The sequence below is a fragment of the Polyergus mexicanus genome, unplaced genomic scaffold (assembly GCF_030449975.1).
Source record: "Polyergus mexicanus isolate NDT 795.1 unplaced genomic scaffold, iyPolMexi1.0 SCAF_4, whole genome shotgun sequence".
Classification (NCBI taxonomy): domain Eukaryota; kingdom Metazoa; phylum Arthropoda; class Insecta; order Hymenoptera; family Formicidae; genus Polyergus; species Polyergus mexicanus.
The window spans coordinates 3,074,609-3,087,989 of record NW_027223324.1 but is presented as its reverse complement, the minus strand read 5'-3'; the positions used below and the strand labels follow the sequence as shown (position 1 = coordinate 3,087,989).

The following is a 13,381-nucleotide window of genomic DNA, read 5'->3' as shown; positions in this document are numbered from 1 at the left end:
GCTCCACTGCCGAATTAAACAATGACTCCTGGATGTTATTCGTCATACGGACCGGAGAAAGTAGATTCGCATTAAAAAAATCTTGTATTAAAAAAAAAAAAGTCTCTTTCTCTTTCCGTCGCGTCGTCCGTCCCTTTTTGCCGATCGGCTGCTTTTACTCGCGCTTTAATAATGTTGTAAGACCGCCTCGCTCGATCTCTCGATCTCGATCTCTCTCCTTCTCCACCCAACGGAGTCTGTCAGGAGGAGCGAGCCGCGATCCGGAAAGCAGCGGGAGAAAACGCGAACGATGATGCGCGCGTGACGTACCATATATACCCGGAATGCAACACGACATGGGCGGCGGAAATCGTGTAGCGTAAGAGTGCATGCAGCACTTCTTGAATTCGCTGCAAGAAATAAAACTAATTGTGGGAAATATATAAAAATTACAATCATAAAATAACTAACAGAAGTGAATCGAAGTGTATTCTGTCTTCGTGTTATTTTTCTTCGTATTATTCGAACATATATATCGAACATCCTTCGTATTATTTTTCAACATCTTTACAATTATTCTCAATAATTATCTAGTATTATAGTCCATCTGAAACAACAATCTCATCTATAATGTAATTAAAATTTTCTTTTAAATTTTCCACTCTTTTTTTCCTTTTTCGTTAAAAATTATTTCTCAAAATAATTTATATATAGGTTACAGGAGAGTAATATCGTAGATAGAATGTTAAAAACTATATTATCGCGATTGCTTACGTGAAATCCATTCCTGTATTTTGTCACTCTTAGAAACATTGTTTCGCCGCCAATGCGAACACGAATTCCGTAAAGGATTATCGCGAGCGCAATGTTGGAGCACGTACAATGGAAACATGGACGTGTGCAATCGATGCCATCCATATTACCGACGATTATTAACCGTACTGGGCTACTTTGTAGCAACTGTATAAATTTTTTATCGGACTCGTATATCGAGAAATGTCTGTGGATAGCAGACGTCTGGAAACGAAAATGTGAGATCCGTAAAACGGATGTGCTACAGAAACAGATTTACATATAAAACTCTCGATAATTTATGAATAACGGATACATTAATAATATACGGAAATATCGATATAAAGAAATTTCAGAGAAAGCAAAGATTTATAGATTCAAGAAATACGATCTTTTTATCGTCGCATCATTTAACAGTCTCGAATTTTGTCTCCAATTGACGATTCCGATATACGAATTTTTCCATAATGGAGTTTTATTGTATCGTATAGAGCAAGCGTAAATCTTTTTCATCCGGATAAAAAAAAAAAAAAAAATCTATTCTCTAGACATATAGAAAGAACGCCAGAATGTCACGTCCGGGGAAGTGCAATGGTGTGGGCTTGTCGTAGGATGCTGCAAAACTAATATGTCACGAGAGTTCAGATCGAAGAAGGACAGAGGAGGCTTCCATCTCTTTCTCCTTCATCTTCTCGCACACACGAAATACGTGAGCGCCCGTGTACCACGAAACGCACTTTCTCCCTGTCTCGGATTAAAGCGTGCCGCGCCGGTGAGAACGTTCGATCGCAATTTCCTAGGGCGTTCGTCGAGAGATCGCGAATTTGATTAATGCGCGCAGAATCGACCGGACACATTCTGTCTGGTCGATCAGCGTACAGTCAGTGTGTTGAATTTCGTTAATGTAGGGCCTAGAGCGTGAAAAATAAATAGGCAAAGAATATCTCGGTCTAACTTTAGATTATTACATAAATGAGAGAGAGAGAGAGAGAGAGAGAGAGATTCTTAAATCGTGCCATTAATAAAACTGGCATTAAAAAATAAAGAGAGAAGAAGAGAAAATAAGGATATAAATTAATTCTATAAATAAACATGTTTTTAATCATTTTTCAAAAAATTCAGGAACCGGAGAAATTTCTATTCCTATGATATTCTCTCACTGGCGAGCGCAAGAGAAATCAAGATTGCGCTTCAAGTTGCATCATTGCATATGTCCAGGCGATTAGTCGCGCGCGTGTGGCGAGTAATCTCTCGCCTTATGAATTATTCGATTACCACGTAGGACCATTACGTAGCGGCATGCGAATTCTCGTGAGAATTCTAATTCTTTGGTGGTCTCCTTCGCGCGGTAAGCGAATTTTAAAGCTGCTTTCGTTCTACGAACGGAATGTGCGATCTTATGAAAGATCAAGTCTATGCATATTGGACTAACTGTAACTAATTCACTGAGGAATATCGCCACGCGGCTCTTTGTACCTTCACGTAACGCGATTCAATCCGTAAACTTCGCTTTGCGATCCCAGAATGCAACGGAAGACTTGTTGCGATTTAAAGAAGTCTTCGAACGCCAATAATCCTCTGTCGAGATATTAGGAACTTTAATGAAATATAATAACTTTGTTATCAATATAATATTCAAAAGTTTAGATGTGTAATTTAATCTTTTACGCAATTGTTAAAAATTATATCTGACAGTCAATTAAATATCTTAGCTTTTTCTAAGAGAATCCGTGGAAAAATAATTTTTCAAATTCCCTTTTTCTATTCGAGTCCGACTAATAGTTCCTAAGAAGGAACGAAGAATATAAAATAACTCATTTTTCATCCTTCAAGGTGTTGTCCTATAAAGAAATTAAAAAGAAATTTTTCCGACTCGGCAAAAATGATAAGAACGGTCCCATTAGCAATCGGACATGGACAAGTCGTCGAATAAGGGACATTTATCATTTTTTTCGATACTGTCGTCGGGTATTCTCTGTTAGCTCTCCAATCTCGTCCTCGGCGAGACGAAGGCGCGTTAAAAATAAATGTCGTCGCTAAAAGGCGCGGCTCCAAGATGCGATTAAGCTCTCTACCGATGCGACAAATTTTTTTTATATCTCTCTTGTCCGGCTTTCTTTTCTTTCTCCGGTTATATCCCCCCCCCCCTCCCTCGCTTCCTTATGTTCCCGCGCTAAAAGCTTACGTAGACTCATATTATGATACATATAATCTGGCGAGATGGAATTTCTTTGTCGGTTCTCAAAGACCAACAGACTGGACGAAGATAAAGAGCTGCGTTATTAAATTTTCTACCTTTTTTCACGCAACTGACGTGATGTATATCCTCGCACGGATAATCTTTACAAGCTTGCTTGTTAAAAAAATCGAGAAATTAATAGTAAGGAGATCATTGTATATTCATATTATAAACGCTCGTAATTTCCTCGATGCGGTACAGCTTGACAGCATCTTTACGATCTGTCTCGCTAGCTAACGCGTGTCGTTGCTGATAAATAAGGAGACGACAGTCTCTTCGGATGTGCCTCTTCCAATCTACGTTAATTATTAGCAATTGTATCATTAACCTCGAGGCACGGCAGAAATAACGGCGAGAATGATAAACGAGAATCAACGGAGAATATTTTTCTGTCATATTTAATACGCATTAATTTACCAGATGATCTAAATCCGTATTTTTATTAAAATATCTCTGATAATAATGTTCGTAAAACAATAGAAAAATAATCATAATAAGATCGGGAAGAAGAGAAAAATACGTGCATATAATTTCTTAAACATTCAAAAATATAGCGTATTTTGCAAATGCATTGTCGAGTTCAGAGGTAAAGAAATTTGTTGTCGAAAGTCTGTTACTCGAAACAAATAGAAATTGAATTCCGTGAAATATCTATCCACCTTTTTCCTCCCCTTCCAGCTGTACGAGACCCTTGACGATGAAATCGAAACCATTGCCGGCGATCCGATACCCCCTGTCCACTTTCCCGATGAACGCCAACGATGACGATCATCCACTTTCTTAATGTCCGATCCTTTTTTTTTCCCCCTCTCGTCTTCTCGCGCAACCATAGTTGCTCCACTTTCCACCTCGTCGTATCCTCTTTTTTTTTTCACCGTAAACGGAAAACGTGTGCAAAAAAAAAACGAAACCGGTTGCAATAAGTGTCGCCCTAATGCCAATAAAATTGCGTCTGTTTGTAACTCACGATCTATCCGATTTCTCGAAATCGAAAATAAGTATCGCGCATATTCCGACATATTCGTCGATTATTTGTGTGTAATTTATAATTTTACGAGATATAAACACCATCATTAAATATTATTTCTCTTAAATCTTAAATGTTAATTTAATTGGAGCGCATATGATATCTTTTGCTTTTATAATCTTCCCTTATAATTTCATGAACTAAAGTACTCAAGTTATACTGAGAAAATTATGATAGACTGGGAAAAAAAAAAAGGACAATGTTAATTTCAATGATTTTAAAATTTATATTGGCGCAACATATGCGTCCATTAAAAATATTCGATCATTCAACGTGACATTAACGAAGAATGAGCATTCTACATGTACCGCTAATTCATTCGTGCACCGAAAAGAAAAGTGAGTTGATTTCCCTATCTAAACGGAGGTCTCAGCCTTTCAATCAGACAAATCGGTGAATCAAGATTCGTTGAGATCGATCAGCGATTGAAACGCTCGCGATTCGCCTTTCGCTACGTGTACGATTTCCGAAACGCGCGAATCTGTCGGTCGGCTCTCATTCGCGATCTTCTGACAACGGGCCGTAAGAAGAGCGATCCGGACAAAACGCGTCACCGCGCTCGGCGCAAAACCCGCTGGTTTCAGGTGCAGCTTTCACATTCTCGCACGGTCCCGACATCGACGAGAAGACATTGCCCTACAGGTGCGATGCTCGTCCACTTTCAACCGGCCCGATTGACGCCGCGACGACATGGCGCGCAAATTTTTCGTCCGTTCCTTGGTTACTTTAGTGAACTTTTAAATGTTCGGTTTCACCAGCTTTCCACGCGGGGCATCCACCATCCGTTAAGTTTTTAATGATTCTTAAACGCAATTTGTTTCGTCAAATAACAAGATCATTAATCATCTTAAGTCGTTAACCGTATTTTTAAAGTTTTTTTTTAATTTCATAAAAAAGAAAAAAAAAGATTGTTAATTTAATATTATTCCATTCTGAGGATAAAAATCAACGTATAACCGGGGAAAAAAAAAAATAACTAAAATTTTTATTTGTCAACATCATAAGAAATATCAAATTGTTTAAAAACAAGTTTATATCATTATTAAGCGTCCATGTTCTTATCGAGATATCGATTTGAGAGTTCAAAGGTTAATACGAAAATTGTAATAGTAGTATCGAGATGTGGTACTAACTCAGACTGAATTTTATCTACTCGCATGTTCGGATATGCGATGCGAGGAGATAGAACGTACGAAACGCGCTACACAACGCGGAACGCGCATCGCGGCGCGACGGTAATCGCAGCAATTAATCTCCACCCAACCACATAATTTCCTGAAGTTACGATTCCCAGGCGAATTAATTACCGCCGCCGCCGCGCGGTAATAAGGTAATCGCCGCGCGCGCTGACAAAAATATACGGACAACGCAGAAGGGCGTTGGTCATCCTCACGAATGACTCGTGGACGGTCGCGTCCCATTCTCGCGCAAATGCAGCAATGCGTCGCAGGTGCATCGGGTACAGAAGCCGCCGCAGATGCTTTTCTCCGTTGCATCACCGCGACCGGCCACGACTATCGTCGTCGTGCGATGTGTAAAAACATAATTTACGACGATGGCGATGCAACGAGCGACAACACGGAGCGAAGAGTATACCGCATTGACTCTTACTTTCTCTCTCTCTCTCTCTCTCTTTCTTTTTCTTTCTTCAAAATTCTGAACTTGCCAGTCAAAATAATAAGGATGCCGAACACGACGAAAAAAGTCTGCTCGCTTCGAGCGAAGCGTGTTTGACGAAGAGTTAATGAAACTTTAAACGACTCTTGTTACATATTTCTATTGTATTTGTCGAATAAAATCGTTGAAATTTTTTTATTAAGAAATCTTTTTTAACATTATAGTAATAAAACATATTTTATATTAAAAATATTGTATTTGCGATCTCTCTCCATTTATTTATAGGAAGGTTAATTTTATCGGGATATAATTTTGTAAAAATTTGCATAATCTTTTTAATAAACCTTTTTAATACCTTGATATAATATCACGATTGGAGGATTGAAGAAATAACATGAGAGGGACGTTCTCTCAACAGTTGCACTTGCTCAAAGAATTTTCTTGAAACCACTGAAGAGAGAGATAAATAAAGCAGAGACGCTTCTGTTATTTCCGTGGAGGAGAAAAAAAAAAAGACAAGATTGAAAGAGATAGAGAGACAGATATACGTCTCCAGGTGCGCGATTGCTTCTAATTGCCCGCTCGATGGTTCTGAGGTGCCTCCAAAGTGAAATTGCAGCAACGTAAGCCACGCGAAAAGGGAGAGGCGCACGGATGGGATCGAATAAAAAGAGCGCGCCGTGAAAAAGCGTGCGACGTGTACACGATGAAGACTGGGAAGATCGGTCGCGGTGCTCTTCTCCTAGAAAACGGCGAGAACGATCCCGAGAGTTTTCGCTAATTAACCTGCGGTCCGCCACGCCGCAACGCGCGCTTTTGTATCGCGCCGAGAAACCCGCCTCACTTTTATGGCGCTAAAATTCGGTAAACGTTCTGCGGTAAATCCTCACGCCGAATACAAGGCATGGCTTGTACTTCCTTCGAGCAGAGATAAACCAGTTTCGCCCGTATAGGACCGCCGTTCTTCTCCGAAGTTCAATCGAGTTATAGTATCGCTTTGTTACACAAGCATCGCAGTGTCTCGATTGTTCGCTGTTCGGATATGTCATCAATTGTTAACGGATTATTACGGATATATTACCGCTTTGCTTTGATTTAAGAAGAAACTTTATGCTAAATTTGACTAATTTAATATAAAATATAATAATCTTAAACGGCTCTCTCCTAAAAAAATAGCTTTCTCTCTCTCTCTCTATTTTTCATAAATTTCAAAAAAAGAAATATTTCTTAAAAAACGAGTATCAAATCGTATTATCGCGTTTCATTTATATGTTATTCAAAACACGCGTTAATCTGTGAGTCATAGAAAAGTATTAATAAAGAGTAATTATCTTTATTCTTATTACGACTAATATTTACGACTCAATTGTATGTAATCTCGAGAAATCTCGATAGATTCCATCTGCTGATTACGAAGCTCATAGCAATGCGACAAACGTAGCATCCGCGGCGGAGATAGTGTCTCAATTATGATCCTCGCTCCGAAAGGAAATTGGCCATTCACGTTGGGAACAAAGGTCGCGTGTAACATCCCCCATTGAAAGATTTTTTTTTTTCCCTCAAAATTATCATCTTCAGAAATTACAATCGACGACAAACAGGCCGATAAGAATAACAGATAACCATTTTGTGCGCATGTTAAAATAAAATGTAAATCGTACCGCACTGCGGTCAATCGGGACGAAAATAAAATATAAACGTAAGAGAGATCATGAGTCGCTACAATTAATATCCAACTGCCCGGAATAACCTTTCTCTCTCTTTCTCTCTCTCGATACAGGATCCCCGAACGTGAAGACGATTTATCGCGTGGAGAAAAAGGGAGAGAGAGAATGATAAGGAGAAGGGGGGAGGGGAAAAGAGAGAGAATACGAGAGCCCGATTTTTGCGACGTTTTTGCCGCACGGCAACTTTGTTATTGATGATCGCGCAATGTTGAGTGCATAGAATAAAGAAGATGGGCGTTTCCACCCTCGGTTATTTCGCCTCGCGAATCCCACGCAACGATCTCCGTGCCGCAAACATTTTTCACTTTACGAGGCTGTTGCTTGCGAGGCGCAGCCTCAGAGGTAGTGACGTCGTCGCGATTCGAAGTCCGTACCGCCGCTCGTCGTCTTGTAAAAGTCAATATTTATGAGGGTGCTAACCACCGTCATCGCTCATCCTGACTCGTTAACCAGCTCTTCGCCCCCTTTCCTTCCCACCCTCGCGCGGCTTTGTGTTTACATCCGAAGGACAGACATCCTCTCTTTATTGTCAGCCCTAAAGAAAACGTGTCCACAAGTGGCTGGATTCTGCTGCCGTTGCTGCTGCTGATGTTGAATGCGACTTGGTACGTGCCTGGCCTCCGTGCCAGAGATCGCATTCATTTATTAGCTTATTCGTATCCAGCTACTATTTCAGATCGCGTTTTCAGAAAACATACGAATAATTCAGGAAAATTAATAGTATCTTGATAACATATTTACAATTAAATTTTTATATAAATTATAATTTAAATATTGTAAATATACTATTATTATTTTAATAATTTTTAATTATGTACCTGTTATCCTTTAATTTTTATTTTAATTTGATTATAATATTGTATTTCTGCACTATATTTCTATTTTAAATAAAATAATTAAATTGACGCGTCATCATATCCATCCGTTTCTCGTTACTATACGCCTACCTTCTCTGTGATTTTGATATTAAAACATAGATAATCTCTAAGCGATGAACAAATAAAAATGAACGACATTCGTGCATTTAATTTCATATAGATATTTTACCAATGGCATTTTTATTCTCGTTCAATTTTATGTAAAGATATTACTTTACCAAAATTTCAATTTAGAAAAGTTTAACTCTACTAAAGTATTTAATATTAAAATTTATCAAAAAATCAACTTTAACAAATAAAGAAAAGGAGAAAAAAACAAACCGTAGAAAGAAGTTAATCTATATTATTCGACCAGATTTATGGTAATTATGAATTAAATTCAATCATACAATATTTATTACCTTCTCTCTGTTTCTTTCCCTTTTTCTCCCTTGAAAAAGTTACAATAGTTCGCGCTACTTTAATTATAACAGACAGAGCAAGACGCACCGCTTCACATAGAAGCAACAGGTGTGAATCAACAGGTGTATAACAACAGGTGTGTGCAAAGTCGGTTCACGTGTCGCCATCTTTCATTGAGCTACTCAACGCGCATTTCGTTCATGTCTAGAAAGCCCGTCGATAATAATGTATATCCAGTAACGTATAATATGAATCATAGAAAGAATCTCGCATTTACATTTATTTTTTATATTCGAGAAGAATATAAAAATATTCCCCCAAATTATAAAAAGTAAATGTGACAATTTAAAAATATTCTTTCTAAAAATAAATGTGACGATTGTGAATCGTCATGATTTAATTTTTGTATCAAAGCTCTTATAACTTCGTATAACGCCTCGAATTCAATATAACGAATTTGTGATATAGCAGAATTATGTTATTGACTTACCCTTTGACAGTGCTCCGCGCTGACCCGCGATAGGTCTGTGAGAGGTTGAAAGATAACGTCGTGAAATTCGGGGTAACTTCGTGCCAACGGATGCGCGTACAATTCTTTAGCACTGCATAATGCTTCGTGATATTCTTCTTCCGCGTGTAACAGCTTCTCCGTGGCTCTATACCTCCGATCTGTATCTGCCAAACAATATTCTCGCATCAAAAAAACAGATTTTTGTCGTACACATGTATTTATATGTATTGTATTTATAAAAAGATGAAAAATTTTTAATAGAAGAAATTTTTATGAAAGAAATATAAAATATAATTTTATTTTTTTATTAGCTTCAAGAAATTGCAGAAATTATAATTGAACGAATTTTACATTATAAATGATAAATTTTCTCTTTCATGTCTTAGAGATTTGTAATTTAATAAAACTTATTTTCTCTTTCTCTTTTATTCCGTATAATATCTCAAAATGAAAATAAAGTCTATGAAATATAAAAAATACAAAAAAGATAAAAAAGATTAATTACCTCCAATCGCGTCGTACTGTCGGGCAAAGTCCTCGATAAGTAAAACTTCGCCATGTAGAAGGGCTACATCGGCTGCAGGATCGATCTCGGCTCTCGAGCCTGCGAGCAACAATCTAGGCCTGCATACTCGATATTTCAGAAGTACCGGAGCGACCACGGAAGAAATAGCTCCGGGCGACGAGGCTGATAACTGCAACAGATAATAAAAAGACTAAATTATCGCATAAGAACACCATCAAATCGAATAATCGACTAGTAAGCATCAAGTATTTAATTCGTAGACAAAAATTTTCACATTGCATTATTATACATTATACGTATATCAAATCTGTTATAAGCTTTTGCAATATGAATGATTCTTAATATATTTCAACAAGTATGAATTTTTTTTAATTTCGCAAAGTTAGGCATTTTACAAATGTCGATATAATTGACAGATTTCTTTCCTGAATAATAAAATCTTGATGCATTTCAAAAGAGGTAAACTAACTTACAGTTAACGCATTTCATAAATTAAATATTAAATGATTTCAAGTTCAAAGAAATATACATGTAATATACATATAACCATATTTTGTCAAATAAATAAATAATCATAAATAATCATAAATTGTTAAATTATTAATTAATGATCACAAAAATAATGAATTAATATATAAAGCGTTAATCATCATTATAGAAATCATGGAAAATAATAAAAGTACATTCTGTAAACGCATCGAGAAATTGAATACTTGCTGCAGAATGTATTTAGTAAAAATTTTCTTTATACGGAGAAGACTGGCCCATCCAAGAAAGCTCGAAAGGAATGTTCTAATTACGCCACTGGACGGGGGAATGATCACCTTATAAAAAGCGTCGGATGTCGGAGCAGACATTCCATAACTTTGCACGGTAGTCCGACCGGCTAATCCCCAAAATCTTGGTTGCTATGGTAAGGGACACGAAAACAGCGCGTAATTAAAGCGTGCGGTAATGTAAGCAGCGGCGCGAAGGGGGATCGGATAAATAATAAGGGTCCAGAAATCTACATCAGACCGTACGTCGACCTTTTGGTGGACCCTCGCGATTCGACTTGTGTACGAATGACTTGTGTTCGTTGCATCGCATATAAATATGTATAATACGATAATTGTACGATCGTAATTCGCGCGAATTCTTCAGAAATTCCGGCATTTGTGGAAGACGCGGTGGAAATACAGTTATTTTCTTACATATCTGCGACAAATCCGCAATTTAATGGACAAGGGACGAGAAAGTTGTCAGTTAAAATCCACTGCCCATTAAAGTAAACTCTTTCTTATATATCTTTAAACATATACGTACTTTACATCGTTCAAATGGATAATTATATTAGGCAGTAAGAAGCTTACATATATATTTGAATATACTTTTATCTGAGACCATTTCTCCCCTCTTTTAATATACGCTGATTAAGATATTCGGAGCTTTTCTCCTATTTGATAAAAATCTACAGAAATATATAAACACAATCATTTTAATCAAGTACAGATGAATATAATAACGCGAAGCGGGTCGCCGTTAAAAAAGCCGTATTAATTAGTGCGCGCATCGTCAAGCTGCCGTTGTAACGGATTTGAGCGTAATTTTCTAATTCCCCTAATTCGCGTACACGTTAAGTTTTCAGTGGATTTACGTGGATTTACATTTTTATGATAAAAGAAAAGAAATAATTATACGTTATTAATATCTATTAATTATGTTACGTGATAAAATTATTCTCTAATTATTATATCTTTGTAGAAATCTGTTATCCTATAACTGTACGGTTCTTTTTTTCAATTTTTGATCAAAATTACTGAATTATTAAAATTACTACCAATCTTAATTATGAAGACATACTAAAAATATATATTTTCATAAATTATGTTTCAAGAATAACGAAAATAAATTTCAAAATTTTTTTATTACGAAAAAATCTGTGCAAAATAAAAAAAAACCGCGTATATTAAAATATTGCCCGATAGATCTGAAATATTCTGTATAATCCAGTCGCTAATAATTTCCACGATACTAACGAAAGTGTTGGTCATCCGTGACCTCAATAGCATTGGACTTGTTAAAACGATGTAACATGACAATGAATCATCACGTACAAGTTCGCATTTGCAAAAAAATTGAAGTACATAGTTTCTTATATGACTAAACATATTTGACCAGTTATTTCTGACCCGCAATCCATTCAGTTTAATTGCATAATATATCGTACTTGATATTTTATCTCGCCATTGATATGCGTAAATTTCTATATATTCTTCGACAGTGTAATATACGCGTAATTTTACATGTTCTTTAATTATTATCTAAAAGTAACAACATTTCAACGCTTATTTTTGGGTAACTTTTTTTTTTTTTTTAACCAAAATCTTCTTTTTGCTATATACCTTCAACTCTTTTATTCTGGTGATATAAAAATGCATTTACTTCAGGATTACCTAAATCATATTGATAAGCGGTTTCGCGAATCTGCGATAATTGGAGCGATTCGTCTTTCTCGCTGGTCGCATAATTCACATCATTAAGCTCGTACGCGCGTTTCACGCGATGTGATTTAACGCGAGAACACGTCGTAGCGCGCGAGATTACCGAATCCCGCGACTATAATACACATCGTCGGAAAGATTCATGGCAGCCTCACGAGGAATAATGTCCAGCACGCGGGATTCATCGATGGTGCATTTATACAGGAACGTTATCCCTCCCCTTAGCGAGCACATGTATATGCGTGTATAGATACTCTCGATTGGAGAGAGAAAGAGGAGGCCGCCTCCCCCCCCCTCCCCCCACTCTCACTCTTAATAAACCCAAACCGGAATCGTAAAGCTGAATCTAAATTGCATAATTATACCGGTCTATTTGTGTGTGTATGTATGCGTGTGTCTCTCTCAATATATCTTACTCACTCTTTTCCCGTCTCCTCATTTTTCGCTCTTTTTTTTTTTTATTCAGCAGCATTTTCTTAACTCCTTCCTATTCTCTTTCGACTTCTATTCGATTCCTTTTCTGTCGCGAGCAAATATCAAAAGGATAATAATATTATAAATCGATTAGCGAGTGCCGCAACTTTTAAGATTTCAAATATTATCGTGATCGATCATAGATAAAAATGAAGATAAATAATGCTCTTTGTATAAAAGTGCGTAATCAAAACTTTAGATCAAGTTTAACACAGCAATATCGAAATTAGAGAAAAATATAAAAAATATATGCTAATATTATGTATTCGCGAGAAATCGCATGTTTTATTATTCGCATGAATAAATTTTACTCACTACTATTAAACAACCATGTTCCTAATAAGTTCGATTAAAGTATCTCTTGTTACGAACGTGCGCCCCGTTTAAAAATCAAGTTACAAAATGGAATAAAAGCGCAGTGATCAATCAATATGAACGGCCCCGACACTTTCGCTAGTTTTTAAAATTGAATCTGGTATTCAACAAGATTATTGGCAGGGTTGGGAAGTAACGCGTTACTCGTAACGTCGTTACCGTTACAGTTACTTTTTTTTCGGTAACGATCGTTACTTTTTTCTGTTTGTAACGGTAACGATAACGCTGTTACATTTTTACAGTAACGATAACGAATTATTTTTATCGTTACTTTTTGGCTCGATATCTATTCAATAGATAGATGTATTTTTTGAAAAATATTTTGTAGTCTTCTATCATAGGCTGTATTCT

The 13,381-nt window shown here is 36.8% G+C and overlaps 1 protein-coding gene across 2 annotated transcripts in view; it reads right to left on the bottom strand.

The window, feature by feature from the left end:
* LOC138932216 (rho GTPase-activating protein 20) overlaps positions 1 to 13,381 on the bottom strand; it is a 175,816-nt gene that overhangs the window by 130,061 nt on the left and 32,374 nt on the right. The window contains exons 1-3 of one of the 2 annotated variants that reach the window (XM_070293822.1): positions 10,523 to 10,569; positions 9,678 to 9,867; positions 9,152 to 9,336 (exon numbers count right to left, since the gene is read on the bottom strand). In XM_070293822.1, the coding sequence (XP_070149923.1) occupies positions 9,152 to 9,336; positions 9,678 to 9,867; positions 10,523 to 10,555 (408 nt within the window). In that variant the 5' untranslated portion in view covers positions 10,556 to 10,569. Of the gene's footprint in view, positions 1 to 9,151; positions 9,337 to 9,677; positions 9,868 to 10,522; positions 10,570 to 13,381 lie in introns of those variants that run through there. The other variant, XM_070293821.1, reaches the window with a different exon arrangement.